Genomic DNA, 20,062 nt, shown 5'->3' on the forward strand with positions numbered 1-20,062 from the left:
TCGTTACCAGCATCGCCTTACTGGCACATGAAAAAACATTCAAGCGAGGTCGTTGCCAGTGCTGCTGAACTGGCTCCTGTGCAGGTGGCACGTAAAAAACACCATTTTGAGCATGGCCACGTAAAAGCACTCACTACACTCTCGGAGTGGTTGGCGTTAGGAAGGGCATCCAGCTGTAGAAACTCTGCCAGATCAGATTGGAGCCTGGTGCAGCCATCTGGTTCACCAGTCCTCAGTCAAATCATCCAACCCATGCTAGCATGGAAGGTGGACGTTAAACGATGACGATGATAATGATATCATCATCATCATCATCATCATCATTTAACGTCTATTTTCCATGCTGGCATGGATTGGATGGTTTGACTGGGGACTGGCAAGCCAGGTTCCAATCTAATCTGGCAATGTTTCTACAGCTGGATGCCCTTCCTAACGCCAACCACTCCGAGAGTGTAGCGGGTGGTTTTTACATGTCACCGGCATGGGTCCTAGTCAGGCAGCACTGACATCAGTTACGTTTGGATGGTGCTTTTTATGTGTCACCGGCACAGGAACCAGTCAGGTGGGGAGGATGCGGGCTGGCATTGACCACATTCAGATGGTGCTTTTTACATGCCACAGGCATAGGGAGCCAGTCAGGCAGCACTGGCAACAACCCACACATAAATGTTGCTTATTGTGTTCCACCAGCACGGGAGCCAATCAGGTGGAACTGGCATCAGCCACAACTACAATTTCCATTTTTGATTTCGATTTGACAGAGATTTTTTAATTTTTGGAATTTTCAGAAAACTATTATGAATTTGTGTTTTACACACAGAAATTCATACAATTATGCAAAGAAAAATTTATTTTATATGTGTGATTTAATCGCGATTTGGTTGTTGCTTTTAGCACATCTCAGGACCACCTGACACCTTCTCTGTTTCTTTGTCACACTGACATTTACTGATGCTTTTCAATATTATTCTTCCCAGAAATACATTTAATGGAAGTGATGCATTCAAAGGTAGTCCATTGCTGGGATTTGAGCAAAAAATTCAAACTGTCCACAATTTAAACTCTGATTTTTAAAAAATTTGTAAAATAGCAAAACTTTTAGGATTTATGGGGGATGAGGGTTTTGAAAAATTTTTTTAATAATTTTTTTTCAAAATCATATGAAATCCCATTTGTAGATATACAAATTCACAAAAATTTCCTGAAAATTCCAAAAAATAAAAAGTTATAAGGGGGTGTATGGGTTGCTTAAACCAGAATTCTGCCAAGAATTCTATTGGACTTCTTAAAAAAAATTATAAATTATATATCTGATTGCTGGAAATATATTTTTTAATTTTTAACTACAAGCTTTATGCTTCTCTGAGTTCAAGAGGGCTCCTGAGCCATGGCTTATATTGGCCCATACATAAGATCTGGCCCTGGATACAAGCAAACTTTTGTTATCTGAAGCTACAAAAATGCTGGTACTGAGGTTACCTGTGTGTGATCTGTCTGTAAGATCATCTATAGTTGGATACTGAGTTACTGATGTAAACAATGTTGATTTGTCCAGTGGCCATCCATTCTTACGGCAAGTTGCTTGCACCAAAGCTGTTAGATAGGATTCTGGAATATGCAAGCCAGACAGCCACATTGCATGCGGTTCACCATCATTTACCTGGATAATAAGAATATAGATGAAAGATAATTATTTGATCTACAGGATTCATGGAGAGAAGCAACACTAGAGAGCTGCAATAATTGAAACAGTTGAAGAAGGAAAACAGTTAAAAATATTTTTTAATCAGTGCTTTAATTGTTTTGTTATATTTCTGTTGAGATATACTGTATGTGTTTCAATTGATTCTGTAAACAATGAAGATTTTATCAAAGTAACTTTGTCATTATTATTTTGGGTTTCTGGAATATAAATTAACACAAAATTAGTCCACTTAAAGACAAGCAGTTTGTATCATGGAACCAGGGGCAGTTTCAGGCAGACAGCTATCAAAATGGTTAAGATAGAAAGCAGCTCACCCAGCCATTGTATTGTCTGTATCGTTTTTCAAAGTGAGCCATCCAATTCCCAAGTGTTTTCAAGGTAGGTGGGGTCAGTCTCCGCCAAATACTTGGAATAGCTCCATTAAACAGACATCTAGCAACATCATCCAGTTCACTGCTCATTCCAACTTCCCCATTCAATGCCTTTATTAAAAAAAAAAAAGACAGAAAAAGATCATTGCAGAAACAAAATGCAAGTAGCTATTTTAAATAGTGTGCATTTTTTATTCAACATCATCATCATCATTTAACATCAATAACTTGCAAGATGAAGAATTTTGAGAGAAGCAGGGACATTTAAGGAGGGAACTTGTGTCAGATGATTAAAGGTTAGAGTGTGACAGAGAGACAGAAACAGGTGTCTTGCTATAATAGAGGGGGCACTGGAGGAGATGATCCAGTGTCACATGATGAAAGGTTAGAGCATGACAGAGAAATAAAGTGGTAGAAACAGGTATCTTGCTAGGGAGGAGGTACATGGTTACCCAGCGAGGAAGAGAGAGAGGTACAAGAAAGAGGACAGAAACAGGTGTGCTGATGTAGAGGAGATACTTGGTTACCTAGCTAGAGGGAAAAGAAAGAGAAGGAGAGAGAGAGAGAGAGAGTGATCAAGAAAGGGAGCAGAAACAAGTGTGCTACTATAGAGGAGATACATGGCTATCCAGTCAGAGAGAAGAGCAAGGAAAAGAGAGAGTGTGGGAAACAGCAAAAGTTCAAGAGAGAGCAGGAGAGAGATGGTAAAGGGTGTACTCACAAGTAACAAGGATTAGAGCATAGATGTGATGGTAGAGTAAGGAAGAGAGAGGTACAGAGGTTATAGTATATGTGGTCAGGTATTACCAAGAAGGCACAAGTAGGGAGTGGGAATTGCAATGACTGGTGAAAACCTGAGTATAAAAATGATATTATGTAGCTTAGAATAGTCTGAGTTCTTCTATGTTTTATGTTAGTATGTAGATTAGAACAGTACGATTTCTTTGTAGTATTATTATTATTAGTAGTAGTAGTGTTATGTTGTTGTTGTTAATAATAATAATAATAATAATAATAATAATAATGGTTTCAAATTTTGACACAAGGCCAGGAATTTTGGGGGAGGGTGCTAATCGATTACATTGACTCCAGTGTTCAACTGGTACTTAATTTATTGACCCCCGAAAGGATGAAAGGCAAAGTCGACCTTGGCGGAATTTGAACCTAAAACATGCAGACAGATGAAATGCCTCTAAGCATTTTGTCCAGAGTGCTAATAATTCTGCCAGCTTGCTGCCTTTTTTAATAATAATAATCCTTTCTACTCAAGGCACAAGGCCTGAAATTTGGTGGGAGGAGAAATATTTATGCTGCTTCAATAATAATCCTTTCTACTAAAGGCACAATGCCTGAAATTTTAGGGGAGGGGGTCTAGTCGATCACATCAACACCAGTGTTCAACTGGTACTTATTTCATTGACTCCCCCCCCAAAAGGATGGAAGGTAAATTTGACTGCAGCAGAATTTGAACTCAGAATCTAAAGATGGGAGAAATGCCACTAAGCATTTTGCCCAGAGTGCTAACGATTCTCTCAGCTCACCGTCTTCTTAATAATAATAATAATAATAATAATAATAATAATAATAATAATAATAAACATACAGAAAATAGCACTACTAGGCACTGCACACATCCTACGTAAAACACTTTCAATACAGTAACCATAAGAGCATCACAGCAAACCACAGCACATACCCAAGGCACAGAGAGCTGCACTCAGTAGTGCAGTGAAAGCACATTATAAAAATAAGACTATTGAATAATAATAATAATAATGATAATAATAATAATTCCCGGATGCAGTACCAATGCCCGGATGGAGTATCAATGCCTGGATGCAGTACCAATGCCAGGGTGCAGTATAAATGCCCGGATGCAGTACCAGGCAGTGGTTCTCATGACTTCTGATCTTAACTGACTGGAAGTGTTATCATGTACATTGCTTTGTCTTGGTATAAAAGATGGGCTACAGCAAATATTCTGCTTAATACCACAGATTTGCTTGTCAGTTGTTTGACCATAACCAGCTGAGTAATGTCTCTTGGTGGCTGACGATATGTGCATCTCTGATCATGAGCAGAAGTAGTGGGGGAGCATCATAGCCATGTGTTGAGAGGAATTCTTTGGTATTTGAATAATTCACCTTTGGAAACATGGGTGTTTTGCTAAACATCCTTAAACAAACCTTATTCAGGGATCTTTTGAGCAGGATGGGCTACTCGATCTGAAGAAAATTCTAACTGGGCCCCACCTTGATATGAGATCACCATGTCACGCACATATGGTTGTGATGCATGTGCCTGGTGTACCCTTATCAGACGGGTAGTCATGATGGGTGTAATGGGCTTCGTATATTTTACCCCAGTGTCACTTTGATGACATACACTGCTCTCTCACTCAATAATAATAATAATAATAATAATAATAATAATAATAATAAGAGTGAGTAATACCAGCCACTGCGGGACGAGATAGGAAAGTTATGGGGCATGAGAAGAATAATGGTGATACTGGTGGTAATTGGAGCATTAAGAGCAGTTTCCAAGAGCTTTGAAAAACATATTAAGAATATCGGAGCTGCTGTCAGGCTCAAAGTGACCCAGAAGACAGCATTGTTGGGTACAGCTCACTTTCTAAGGAGAGTATTGTTTCTTTGAGTCACAGGAGAAAACACTATTTGAAACCTTTGGTGATCTGTTATTGCCTGCTTTCAAGTAAAGAACAACCAGTAATTAAGAACTATCCGAGAGTCTTTAATAATAATAATAATAATAACAACAATACTAACAATAACAATAATAAAAATAATAATGCAGGCTGGAAGAATTGTTACTGTGCCAGACAAAATGCTTAGCAGCATTTCTTCTGGCTTTACAGTCTGGGTTTAAATGCAGCAGAGGTTGACTTTGCCTTTCATCTTTTTGGGGATCAATTAAATCAGTATTAGTCAAGCACTGGGTTTGATGATACTTACCCCTTCTCCTAAAATTACTGGCTTTCTGCCAAAATTTGAAAGCATCATTATTATTATTATTTGATATTTCGCATCTAATGTGCCATTCTAGGTGGTGATGCTACTTTACATATAATTGTGACACTGAATGGTAATGAAAATGGTTGTGATGATGGTAGATATTTAAGTGATAATGATTTTGTTGAAACTTAATGACCAGTGGTGATAGTAGCTATATAGGTCAAATATATCATTTGACCGTATCAAGTAGATGATACAATCAAGTAGTTAAACACATCTGAGAATATTTTATATAAATAAAAGGGAAATAATTACAGTAATGTCATTGGAAGGTCAGCATAAGGTGATTCCAGAAAAAGAACATTTCACTCCCAATACACCAATTCACTAATCCTTAAACAGGTTACACCCTATATTATAACCGCACTTCTAATTATACTAAGACGGTGCTCTTGCGTGGTTTCAATTGGTAAACAATTAGTTGTTAGTTTGCACTTCTGAGTTCTAGTCTTTTTATATTTATTGTCTTAGAACAGATTGATGTCTTATACCAAATGCTTGAGTCTTACAGAAATTGCAGTAAACTTCAGTACACTGCAGCACACCGGCAATTGAGCCAATAAGGGAATTTTTAGGCTAGAGCAGACATGGGTAACTCTTTTTGAGAAGCAGGTTCATGAGACATGGTTCAACAGGCCACACTACTAAAAAAATTCAATTTTTCATAAGGCATGCCATTCAGAAAGTTCAGCATGCCACAGATGGCTTTCAGGCCACAGATTTCCTCTGAGTTAAGAAAGAACATCCAATTTTCCTTTCAAGTCACAACCTACTGCTTTGGAAAAGGGTAAAACATAGACAGGAGGAGGTTTCTTTTTGGCTTTTACTTGCTGAATCTGGAGGACCTCTGAGACCAGTGAGCCTGATGTCATTCATGTTCAGTTTAAAATGTTGCAGTCAACATCTGCAGGAAAAACATGAGCAGGGAGAAAATTCTTTGTATATAAACTTGTTTAAATACTTTGGCATGTGTTTAACTAGCTGCCCTTTAGAGAACAACAAGATACAGAAGGACTATTTTCTAAGATGTACAAGAGATGTAAGTAATAAAACTACTAAGATTGAAAGCAACAGAATAACAAACATTTAATCTTTTTACTACAGAAATATATGATATATCCAAACAAAATTTCATTACCCTTAACTGCAGAAAGCAGTTTTATATACCAATCTATCTTTTATTGAAAAACATTATGTTTGAAGCTATATTTTTGTTGAAATATGTCAAGTTTATTAAGGCAATGTGACTTTCAGAAACACCAATTCTATTTTTTGGTAGATATCTAATAATTGTGGAATTCAATTTCATAGTTAAAGGGCTAAACTTTTACTTACTCGGATCAACATTGTTAAAGATTTCTTTATGCGTCTAATAAGTACATTGAATCTTTCAAGTTCCTGCAACAATACTACAGTTGTTGGGGTTATATTCAAACCAAACTTTTTCTTAATCTTGTCATTATCAAACTCAGCAGGCATCTTGTTCAGAATCTCAGTTGCTATTTTGCCAATGAATTGCTCTCGACTTATTCCTGACCCTGTTTCACCTGGAAGTGAATAGCAATGGTAAAAGAAATTTACATATGGTTTCTGTTTCAGAAAATGGAAGGTTAGTGATGTTGCTAATTTTTCTCAGTTTGTCTGTTTCAGTCAGTACAAAACTATTGACAGTTGATGGAAACTTATGTAGTGCATTTCTATAAGATATAGTGGTTCAAATGAAAAAAAGATTAGGTGAGAAATGTACTGTGAAAGGCTTTGATATTTTATATTATGTAACACTGGAATGAAATTATAAGGTAAATATAACAGTATGTGTAGTAAATGGCCACTAATCAAACATAATTCAGGTCTGCATGCATGTATGTGTGTGTGTGTGTGTGTGTGTGTGCGCATGCACATATTTGTGTTTGACTCTTACTTCTTGAGAACTGGTGTTGGTTTGATAACATCTCTGCAATTCAATGGCTCAGCAAAAAGTCTAATAGAATAGGTAACCAGACTTGAAATAAATAAGTACCAGGGTCAATTTGTCTGACTAAACTCTTCAATGCCATAGTGTAATGAGTGAAACAAGTAAAAGAACCAAAGAATACATCTACGCACAAATACATGCATGCACATGTGCACACACACACACACATACACATACATCTAAGAATATATCCCAATTACTAGCATAGCTAGAGGGCTGGTAGGGGTGGTTTGCCCTGAGTGGCACTTTTAAAGGGGTGGTACTTTTGGGTCTACTGTAGACAATATGTGGTTTTTGTGGGGTCTGAGGGCAGCAAACAGAAGGGCTGCCCCAGGCGACACACACTCTAGCTACACTAGTGATTCCAATTATATTTATTTCATTGTTCGTTCATTTTATTTCCACCAGTTTATTCCTGCTATTCTTAAATATTACAGATTCTCCAACAGTCAAGAAGACTGTATCATCCATATATTCACATATTTTGTATACTATATATTTTATTTCATATTTCCCCCCCCCCCCACCAATTCCTCCACCTATTTTTTCCTCACCATTTTTATGTAAAAAGCTCAACATCAATTGTAACTTGGTTACTAATGTCCCCTTCATTAGACACTCAACTGGCATATAAAATAAATCATTATTAGTTAGCAGGTATAAAAGGCAGTGAGCTGGGCAAAATGCTTAGTGGCACTTTGTCTGTCTTTACATTTTGAATTCAAATTCCGCTGAGGTCGACTTTGTCTTTCATTCTTTCAGTATTGATAAAATAAGTACCAGTTGAGTACTGGGATTGATGTAATCAACTTACACCCTCTCCTGAACTTGCTGGCCTTGGGCCAAAATTTGAAACCATTATTATTATCATTAAGATGGCAAACTGGCAGAATCATTAGCGTACTGGACAAAATGCTTAGCAATATTTCTTCTAGTTCTTCACCTCTGAGCTCAAATACCACAAAGGTCAACTTTGCCTTTCATCCTTTTGGAGTCAATGAAAGACGTACCAGTTGAGCACTGGGATGGATGAAATTGGCTAGCTCCCTTCCCACAAATTTCAGACCTTGCGCCCATAACAGAAAGAATTATTTTTATAAAACTGTCACATTAGTTAAAAATGTAGGGCTTAGATTCACTTGTGCCATATACTTGGCAATAACATCTGTTAATTTCCTTGCAGGCCTTCCTTCAACTACAGTTAATCCTCAGTTTGCAAAAACTAAGTTTTTTTAATGTAATAATGTATAGAAGACAATGTGCAGGCATGTGGCTGAGTGGTTAGAGGTATCAGCATCATGATTGTAAGATTGTGGTTTCGATTTCTGGACCAGGTGATGTGTTGTGTTCTTGAGCAAAACACTTCATTTCACGTTGCTCCAGTCCTCTCAGCTGGCAAAAATGAGTAACGCTGCGATGGACTGGCGTCCCGTCCAGCTGGGGAGTACATATGCCATTGAAACCGGGAAACCGGGCCCATGAGCCTGGCTAGGCTTTAAAAAGGGCGCGTTTATTTTATTTTTATAGAAGACAATAAGGTGGCAAGCTGGCAAACTCGTTAGCGCACCAGGCAAAATGCTTAGTGGTATTCTGTCCATTTGTGTGTTCTGAGTTTGAATGCCAATGGGGTCGACTTTGCCTTTCATCCTTTTGGGGCTAAGAAAATTAGTACCAGTTGAACACTGGGTCCAGTATAGTCAACTTACTCCCTTCCCCAAAACTGCTGACCTTGTGCCAAAACTTGAAACCAATGTAAAGAAGGCATAAACAAAATGAGAGGTATTAATGTCCAAAATGACCTCTACTAAGCATTTTCAATTTCAAACTAAGTTTGATAAGAAGCAAAGCAATGACCAACAGAATATACATATATGTATACATATATATACATATATAAAAACAAAAGTAAATGAGTATATGCATATATACGTACAGGTATGTGCATACCGACATCCACCTGTATGTATAGGTGCATATCTGGGTACAGGACATTGCAAACAAATGTAGACGAGAACACACGAGCCACATAGAGAACATTCTACTTCATCAGCTACCCACGTTTTAACACCGGCGTTTCGACGAGCTTCGGGCAGGACGCAACGTTAAAACGGCTCGTCCCATGGATCGCAGATTAAATCTGTATACGCAAATTAAATCTAGCCATGGAGGAATGTAGTGGCGGACAAAAAACAAGACAGGAAAACAAACAGAAAAGGCTTTACGGCCAGACGAGAAAAATTATGTGTGTATGAACGCGATGAGGCACGGAACCGAGAGAGACAAAGTGGTGGCGTGCGTTACTTGGCGAAAGCCAAGGAAGGAAAGGATTATTGACCGGAAGCATGTGACCATGCCGGTGTAAAGGGAAGAGAGAGAGTGGTAGAGGGAGAAAGAGAGGGAGGAAGTAGAAGAATGGTGAGCAACGAGAGGAAAAAAGAAAGAGAGGAAATACAAGGGGGAAAAAAGAGATACGTAGTAGTAACAGAGGAAGAACAAGAGGGGTAAGGCGAGATACGTAGTAGTACAGAGGAAGAACGAGGGGGGGGGAGAAAGGAAAGAGAAAGAGAGAGAGAAAGAGATAGAGTAGCGTCGGAGGATAAGTTACGAAAACTACTTACAATTTTTGTGAGACGCTGCGTTCAATCATGTAAAAACAAAAGTAAATGAGTATATGCATATATACGTACAGGTATGTGCATACCGACATCCACCTGTATGTATAGGTGCATATCTGGGTACAGGACATTGCAAACAAACGTAGACGAGAACACACGAGCCACATAGAGAACATATATATATACATATATATATATATATATATATATATTTGGCTATTGCTGATATATTTTCTAAGAGTTCTTATTTGGTGTTGGTAGCTCACTACCAAACTAAACTGTCATAACATGGTGCTTATATTTCACTGTGCTCATAATTTAGATGTCATTGATTGGCAGACAAGTAGGTGAAGTATCAAACCACTGGTCAAAGATATTAATTATTCCTATCCTGTCATTAATACCATGAGTATCCATGATCGGTTCCCTTAGCTTAAGCTAATCCAATCCATCAAAACATGTAGATAAACTTGATAAACTTCAGTGGTTTAAAGAAAGGAAACAGTGGATATTTATTAAGTCATTTAACAACATATAGAGATGAGTTCAAGTCCTAGAGTAAACCTGAGAGCAGTAACTGTAGACCCACTTCAGTGCATTTTTCTCAAAAATTCCTATTGAACTCTCATTAATCAGGCGTCAGATATCTACTAAGTCAGAGCCTTTTTGGTGCAAGAAACAAATCATAACAAACAGCATGCATAGGTGCATATTTTTATCTTGGGTAAACACACTAGGAAAGTAAAGAGAGGAGGAGAGGAAGAAAAAGAGAGAAAGAGAGAGAGAAGAGAGAAAGAGAGAGAGAAGAGAGAAAGAGAGAGAGAAGAGAGAAAGAGAGAGAGAAGAGAGAAAGAGAGAGAGGAGGAGAGAGAGAGAGAGAGAGAGAGGTACAAGATTGTCTACTACAAGCTTCAAACAGAATATCCTACATACATAGCATCTAAATAAAATTACTAAATAATTAAAAAAAAAAAGAAACAAAAATGAAAACCAAATAACACTATGATGTGACATTCTGAGGCCACAGCAAATCCAAAACATGCATCAATATCACAGCACACGATACTCCTACCTGGTCTGACAGGATATATGTATTCTTTAAGACAGGAAGGAAAGTAAAAATGAAAAGAATTATTGATAACCACAGTTGTTTCATCATTTTGTGTATCTGTATTGCTAGGTATGTTCATATTTAATATCTTTGCTTAATGTTTGTTGTTTGTACAAATATATGTATGTATAAATATATATGGGAATAGATGAGTGTTCAAGTTTGTAAGATGCATTGTGGAATATATAAAAGCAATATCAGTGTACATTGCCATAGACTTCTACAACACACTGATTTTACATGTATGCATACTTTAGCCTCCCCTAATTCTCTTATTCTTCATTTCTCTGGCTACCCCTCGTCAGACCAACAAATTAAAGAACATGTGTGTGTGTTTGTGTATGTGTGTGTGTGTGTGTAAATATATATATCTCTACTATAAATTGCAGTGTTCTTGATTGCTTGATTGATTGATTGATTGATTGAGTGTCGGCAGATTCACTCGAGAACGGTGCAGTGGAATCGTGTGAAATTCAGCACAGAGCGGCAGCATGGTCCGCTCATGTTCAGGAGATTTTTATTGCCCTCCAACTCCCATGGTTACCGAGATAATTGATTATTACTTTTTAAGATAGGAATATCCCATTCAAAGTAGGGAGGGGCGATTTTGTTGCCTTTCCCATGCGCGAAATTTTACGAAAAACCAGCACAATAAAGATTATTTTTTTCCAAGTTATGTGGGTGGGTTTGTTTTTCGTAAATTTTAATCAGAGGCACAGAAAAAAATAATTTCAATTTTCTGTGCATTAAAAAGCCAAAGCTGTTAGACTCTGGCGTACAGCGATCGATATATACGCAGTGAACATTTTCTCCATTTGCGTGCAATAAGGCTTAGGGCAAGCGAGTGTAACATCGAAATAATTTGAAAAGAATGCATGTGGGAATGCCGTTATAATGAATGCTCATTTAAATGTATTTTGCATGGAGTTGATGTACTTTTTAACAGGAGAGGAGTGCCTGCAGGCTGGTTCTTCTCAAGTTTATGCATTTTCAGGTTCAATGTGTTTCAAATAAGTACTGATAATTGAAGGTGATTGCAAAGACAAAGAACTACCTGTTTTTTTTTAACAATTTTAACAGTGAGAACATTGGACAAAATATGTTATTGACATTAATAGTTTGTACCGCAGCTAATTACTGTTGAGAACTGCATAATCCATGTGTCATGTTAGAGATCTAAAAGGCATTTTCGAATTTCATTATTTTCTTTAATCCAGGCAACGCTGGATATTTCTGCTAGTATATATATATATATATATATATATATATATGCACACAAGTGAGCACATAAGTGCAAAACAAGGTGGAAAAAAACTGTGCTCAAATATCAAAGGTAGAGTAATATGCTTTTACGAAAGCGGCAAAATTATCACAAGAGTAGCACTCAGTTTCACATTCCTGTTTGTCAGACAGTTGTGTCACAACCATCCAATGAATGGGAAGGTGAAACTCTGAGTAACAGTCTTGTGATAATTTTGCAGCTTTAATAAAAGTAAATATATATATAAAGGGTAAAGACCTCCTTCGGTCATGAATGTCCATAGAATTGCACCTAGAAAGTTACCCCCTGAGGCACAAGTTCGGGCAAGGTTGTTTATGGAAGACCAGCAGTTGCTTACACATACCAGCTTCCCTGCTCTATGGCCACTGATATCCAAGAGAAAGGCAAAGGCCAATACAGCTTGGCACCAGTGATGCTGCAACTCATTTCTACAACTGGGAGAACTGAAGCAACATGAAATAAAGTGTCTTGCTCAAGAACACAACACAACCCGGTCTGGGAATGAAACTCACTATCTCATGATTGTGAGCCTGACACCCCAACCACTAAGCCATGTGCCTTCACTATTATTTTTATTTTTTTTATTATATTTTAAAATTATTTAATGCAGTTTATTTTTGGATTTAACAATCCTTATGTGTAATTTGGTCAAATTTTGTCAAATATTTCCCTGAAAAGATTCATACCCGTAACTATGAATTTTTATAAATTCATTATTGGATATGAATCAAAATAATTAGTAAGATTAATATTTGTATTTCTAGTCATATTATATTGTAATATATTATGTTAATAAATTATATTTAAAATATGTCAGTTGTAAATCTCCATTTTCTTTTAATTTTTATATATTGAATATATACCCTTTTGGGTTGTAAAAAGTTTTTCTCTACCATATTGAGTATATACTGAAAAACTAGTGGAAAATTGGATGTTTTTTCAACCCTATAAAGAAAACTGTTTTACTTTGTATCGAGTTTATTTTATTTATATATATATATATATATATATATATATATATATATATATATATATATTAATTTCTGTATATATTAATATTATCTCGGTTTAAAAAAACCGTGACAATGTAAATATGTTAATAGTTACCATGGGTAGCAAAAATCACACAAAAAAAAACAGGATATCACACCCGTTTTATAGGTAGAGATACCAAGTTAAAGCAATGCATTTTGAGTAGATATGAAAAATAATAAATGGAGCAAAACGCATATAAACAAAAGTTCCTTTTATTCCTACATATGTTTCAAAATATATGTGCACTCTACTCCAAAGAAGTAAGAGGTGCTGGAATTGCACATATATTCATCATCAGGGAACCAACATATAGAAGCAAGACAAATGCGCATTTGTAGAGTAGAGTGGACATATATTTTGAAACATATGTAGGAATTAAAGGAACTTTTGTTTATATGCGTTTTGCTCCATTTATTGTTATTATTCATATATATATATATATATATATATATATATATATATATAATGAATCAGTTTAAAACAGAGAACAGAGAATATCCAAATCTTTATCAAGCAGTCATAAAAAATTGGATATTCTCTATTCTCTGTTTTCCTTAAACTGATTCATTATTATTATTTCTCCTCTACTGAAAAGCATAGTCTCTATAGAAGCAATTGTATTTTCAGGTGTGAGAATATACAAAGAATAGTTAAACTAACCAATTGAAATTACATAGGTTCACGAATGTTAACCAGCATTATCAATCAGTAGAAGTGCATATGGTACCTGCTTGGATTATATATCCCCATCAACCAAAGACTTTGGAAAATTTGGGAAACTAGACTATATATATATATATATATATATATATATATATATATATATATATATATATATATAAATATATATATATATATATTACATTTTTACATTTTTGTATTTGGTTTGCAAGATTCTTTGTGTGAATTCATGTGTTGAAGCATATTTTATTGTGTCTGGGGAGAGTCATTCTCTTTTAGTGCTTTATTACTTAACACACTCACCGGTTTGATTTCCACTCATTTACTTATTTTTTCTAAAATTTTTGTTGTGTCTTGCAACCTCGCCAATCATCATTGATTCTGTCCATTATCAGAGCTGCATTCTTTTTGTTTGTTTATTTGTGTGCATCAGTGTGCATGTGTATACACATATGTATGTATGTATGTATGTATGTATTATGTACGTGTGTATGTATGTGTGTATGTATGCATATATATATATGTATGCATGTGTGTATGTTTGTATATATGTATTCTGCATATTCATGTGTTTGTGTGTTCATGTTTGTGTTTGTATATGTGTGTATTTGTGTCTGTACCTCTGTCTCCTTGTGTATGTATGTTTCAGTGTGTCTATGTGTATGGGTTTGTATGACTATGTATGTGCATCTGTTATGTATGGATGTATGTCTCCATATGTGTCCTTGTGTGTGTATGTGTATGAAGTGTGTATGTGTATGAAGTGTGCATGTGTGTATATGGTCATGTGTATATGTATGTGTATGTGCTTGTCTGTCCATATTACCTATGTACTTATCTATCTATTTATCTATCTGTTTACTTACATTTCTATTTACCTACATATATTGCATATATATACGTCTACATAACAGCCTACTAACAACTCTATCTGTGTATATATATAAACTGTGGGTATTGGAGTATAACTACCTTCCATGTATATTTCCTATCTATTACTGGGGATTTTTTTTTATAAGAACGTACTCCTGTATTTGTCTGCATGTTGGGTCCTTCGGGTGCTTGGATAAAATGCGGATGTCAAGTTGATCAGTGTGCCTCCATGTCGGCCTTTGACATGTTGGTAGAGTACAGAGGACTGTTTTTTGTCATCATATTGTTTCAAATGTTCATTTTGTCACTCCACGATGCTTCTAGATGTCTCACCTATGCATATCATATTCTTGTCTTTACAAGCACCTTCTATACACCTTATGCTGTAGACTACATTTCTAATTCTACATTTAATGCCAGGGCTAATCCTACATCCCATGCCGTTATCATTGGTGCATGTAGTATTCTCAAAGGGGTACATCCTACATAGTTGTGGTCTGATGGAGCTCCCTGGGTTTTCAACGATCTTAATGTTGAGTTTGGCCTCCTTTAGAGCTTTCCTAAATTTTCAGGCTAGTTCTCTATGGGTCATGGCCTCTACAAACATCACTCCTTGATATTTGTTGGTCTTGTACCACGTGTTCACCCTGTTTACTTTGTCACAAACTCTTTGTATCCTATTCCAGTCTTTACTTCTATATCTAGGGCAGGTACCACTGGTTTCATTACACATATGCTATCTAACATTTTTCTAGCTCCACTGTATACCCGAACCCTATCTTTCTGCTCATACCCAGAGAATTGCATGCAGTTCTGTACATGTTTCTTTGTTTCATAGGATTTGCATAGTGGGAACATGTTGTTCATTATCCTAAGTCTGCTATCAATATGTTGATTTTCATGTTATGTGACAAAGCTGGGTTCTTGTGAACAACATATTTAGAAGCTATGGGTTTCATGTAAGAGGGGTGGAGGAGCTGCACTCTGTTGTTCACAGTCTCTAACCAAAGTTTAGTATCAAAGAAAGGGAGTCTATTGTTAGGGTGCCTAGTGGAGTAATCTATAGTTACCTTGATACTTTGGTGAATGGAGTTAGCATCTGCATTTTATCCAAGCATTTTCAGGTGCTTGGATAGGTAATATGGACAGACAAGCACGCACATACATACAGAAATGAAGATGACCATATACACACATGCACATTTCACACACACAAGGACACATATGGAGACACACATCCATATATAACAGACGCACATACATAGTCACACAAACCCATACACATAAACACACTGAAACATGCACACACAAGGAGACAGAGGTACACACACAAACACACACACACACATAACACACACACACACACTCACTCACACATACATATGCGTATACACATGCACACTGACACACAGACATGCACACAAACAAACAAACAAAAAGAATGTAGCTCTGATAACAGACAGAGTCAACGACTATTAAAGAGGCTGCAAAATGCAACAAAAATTTTCGAAAAAATAAATAAGTAAGTGAGCGAAAATTGAACCGGTATGTGTATATGTGTTTGTGTATATATATATATATATATATATATTAACAGATTTTCCAGGAGTAAAGGAGGTTCTCATTATTTTTGACAAAGCCATGGGGAAGACAGCTCTACTAGAAAAAAGATACAGACAAAACTTGCAATCAAAATAATACCAGTTATCTTGCAATGCTTGTCACTGGAACCCACTATGGTGACTGAGAGAGTGGTAAAAACGTTCTACAAACTTTTGCCACTTAAATCCAATGGCGTACAGATGTTTCATTATTCATTTCATTTCTCCATTTTTTTTCTTACGTGAGATGGTTATCATCTAACAAGATGAGGCAATCATCATGATCATGCATGCATGTATGTACATACATATGTACATATTTATATATGCATGTATGTAGGGATGTATGTATGGACGTATGTACGTATGTATGTTTGCATGCATGCAAGTGTATACATATATGTATACACACTTACTTGTCTGAGGCTGAAGCTCTATCAGATGTAACCACATATCCCGAGCGGCTTGGGTATAATAACCTATCTCAGCATTTGGATGAAGACCAAAGACTTCAGGAGTGTTGATCAAGGGCAAGGATTCAATGTAATCTGGTAATAAAAACACAGAGGTGACATGATAAGAAGCTACTATAGAATCATTGCTTTTTCACTTGAGAAAAGAAAGTTTCTAGACTTTTACATCAAAGTAATATCATAATTACTATCACACAACAAACCAACAATGTCATACATGATATCAATACCAGCCTGAAATACACCATCACAACTGTTGTTGGTATTCCATTGCTTACGACGTCGAGGGTTCCAGTTGATCCAATCAACGGAACAGCCTGCTCGTGAAATTAACATGCAAGTAGCTGAGCACTCCACAGACACGTGTACCCTTAACGTAGTTCTCGGGGATATTCAGCGTGACACAGTGTGACAAGGCTGACCCTTTGAATCACAGGCACAACAGAAACATGAAGTAAGAGTGAGAGAAAGTTGTGGTGAAAGAGTACAGCAGGGTTCGCCACCATCCCCTTTCGGAGCCTCGTGGAGCTTTAGGTGTTTTCGCTCAATAAACACTCACAACGCCCGGTCTGGGAATCAAAACTGCGATCCTATGACCGCAAGTTCGCTGCCCTAACCACTGGGCCATTACGCCTCCACACCATCACAACTATATAACACACAAACACTTCCATGCAACAAACCAGCATCACCATACAAAACATTAACACAACCATACACAATAACAACAATGACAAAAACACACTGAGCTTTCTTTTTCTCACATTACCTTCACATTCTTTTGAGTTAGATAAATGTTGCTTACCAACATAATTGTCTTTAGGTCCTGGTTCTGGAATGCAATAATCCACTTCATTGTTATGGTAAAAATGGAATGGTTGAAACGTGTCAAAGATGAAATCGCCCATATATTCATCCATATAAATATTCAGAATCCTTCGGTCAAAATTATCAATAGCTCTTCCACCATACATCACCTGGAAAAAAACATCAGGAAATTACCAGCATTCTGCTATACAATACTCCATTTCAATATTATTATAACTTAAGCACACACATACATACATACATACATACATACATACATACATACATACATAGGTACAGGTATAATTGTATGATTGATTAAGATGTTTGATTCCCAACCACATGGTTTCAGGTTCAGTTTCACTGCATGGCATTTTGGGTAAATGTCTTTTACTATAGCCCCAGGCCAATCAAAGCCTTGTGAGTGGATTTGGTAGACTGAAACTAAAAAAAAAAGGCATGTCTTGTGTGTGTGTGTGCAGGAGTACTGTATGGAGTGAGTCAGAAAATGCTAAGATCTTTCGAATACTTGAGTACTTTCCATGTACATCACTGGTGTTTGTTTATTCATTTATGGCAAAATACAATGCATGCACCGTTAACTGTTTTAAAACTATTTTCGTTCCCATTTTTTAAAATTCAATGAAACTTTATAAAGTTGATAATGTGTTATAACATCTTAAGTGCTCCATTCAGGGTGCTGCAAATTGAAAAAAAGTTGAAAATCACTGATTTAGTCAAAAGATATGCTTAGGCCTCCATCTGTTATTAATGACAATGAGACAGCCATGTTTTTCTTCTAATGCAAGACAACTTTTCTCACCCAGAATACTACTCTCCCCAGTTGAGGGATCTTGTTCTACAAGTTACTTGGTGACTTCACTGCTGCTGATGCCACATAAAAATCACCCAGTACACTCTGTAAAATGGTTGGCATTAGGAAGAACATCCAACTGTAGAAACCATGCCAAAACAAACAGCAGAGCTTGGCTTTCTGACTTGCCTGTTTCTGTCATCCTACCCATGCCAGCATGAAAAATGGATGTTAAATGATGATGATAATGATGACAAAGGTCATGGTTGTCCACCCTGCTGGAACAGTGTCATCTCAGGCTGAACAGACTAATACATGAATGGCAGTCTCTGCTACACAAGCCACACTTTTGGGCTGTCTTATTGCTGTTTGAATTGTAGTATTGTTCAGTTTTATCTCTCGAAGAGAGGGTGTTCAATTGGAGCCAAGCCATGACAATATGGTATGGAGGACAGGTTGTTGATCATGCAATATGTCCCACATCACTGTCAGATCAAAAGTAACAGTACAGCCATTACAATTTGGCCCCAGCTTCATTACAAGAGTTGGCAGATGTCACTATTTATTTCTCAGACAAAGAATTTTCTTGGATATTATTTCAACAACACTGATGGAAAAAAGAAAAATAACAGTGAATCAGCACTTTACCTCTCCAATCAAATATTTGAGACTGTTCCATGGTATCCTGGGATCACCCTGCTCCATAGATTTAGTCAAATAGGTATTCAGAATCTGCATACATACTCGGAAGTCTGATTCATTGAAGTCATATGGCACATTCCAGCCAACTTTGCCATACTTACGCCGTTCCTGGACCACAGCATGGAAGAAGGCCAAAACAAATACAAGTGAAGGGAATGCTGGGTGAGGGCATTCAGTTAGTGCAACTGTTGGTATTTTGTGATAAGTTCCTCGAAGATTTAGTTTTAGACCATTTGGTGGTTCTGTTACAACCTGAGGACACATTTCAATGAAACACAAAGACAAATGTTAGTGGAGGAGAGAGGAACTTTTGTTACTAGAAGTAGTTTTATTAGAGGTGGCTGCAATATGTATATGGAAGTGGAAACAACTATTTGCACATCTCCCAGCAACAAGTAATTCATTGAACTTCCATTCTTTATTATTATTATTATTATTTATTCAATTTTGAGTTGTTTTGCACACATAACTTATACACACACTCGGTGAAGAGAATACAGTTTCAAATTCACCCTCACAATTTAACATTCATTTAGCACACATGGCTGCACAAAACTAAATCACACGCATATTTTTGCTAGATATTCACAAACATGATTACAAACGAGATGACTAATTAAAATATTATTAGTCATCAAGATTTCATTATTTGCTGAAGGACTGTTAGTAATTGTGCCACACACTTAGGTGCTCAACTACCATGAGCAATATTCTATGTATGCCTAAATATACTTACATCAAGTTATATAGTAGTTTTTAAATTATGTTATCATGTTGAATTAAAAGCTACACTATCATATAAAAATACTCTATCTCAAACAAATGATACTTTGCTGTATATTCTGAGTCATAAGTGATAGTAATATCAGGGGATTAAATCAATATATCATATTATGTGAGCAATAATTATTATTACAACCACTGAAAAGGTGGTGATTGAATTAGCAGAAAGAAAGAATTTTTTTACATCACTTTAAAATTT

At 36.5% G+C, this 20,062-nt stretch overlaps 1 protein-coding gene across 2 annotated transcripts in view; it reads right to left on the reverse strand.

Moving 5' to 3' along the window:
- LOC106876022 (dynein axonemal heavy chain 10) overlaps positions 1-20,062 on the reverse strand; it is a 183,667-nt gene that overhangs the window by 12,732 nt on the left and 150,873 nt on the right. Inside the window, exons 66-72 of one of the 2 annotated variants that reach the window (XM_052968399.2) lie at positions 19,027-19,332; positions 17,563-17,734; positions 16,701-16,832; positions 10,774-10,797; positions 6,447-6,658; positions 2,020-2,187; positions 1,480-1,660 (exon numbers count right to left, since the gene is read on the reverse strand). In XM_052968399.2, the coding sequence (XP_052824359.2) occupies positions 1,480-1,660; positions 2,020-2,187; positions 6,447-6,658; positions 10,774-10,797; positions 16,701-16,832; positions 17,563-17,734; positions 19,027-19,332 (1,195 nt within the window). The remainder of the gene's footprint in view (positions 1-1,479; positions 1,661-2,019; positions 2,188-6,446; positions 6,659-10,773; positions 10,798-16,700; positions 16,833-17,562; positions 17,735-19,026; positions 19,333-20,062) is intronic. The other variant, XM_014924396.3, reaches the window with a different exon arrangement.

This window comes from Octopus bimaculoides, chromosome 1, assembly GCF_046866305.1.
Source record: "Octopus bimaculoides isolate indiv1 chromosome 1, ASM4686630v1, whole genome shotgun sequence".
Classification (NCBI taxonomy): Eukaryota; Metazoa; Mollusca; class Cephalopoda; order Octopoda; family Octopodidae; genus Octopus; species Octopus bimaculoides.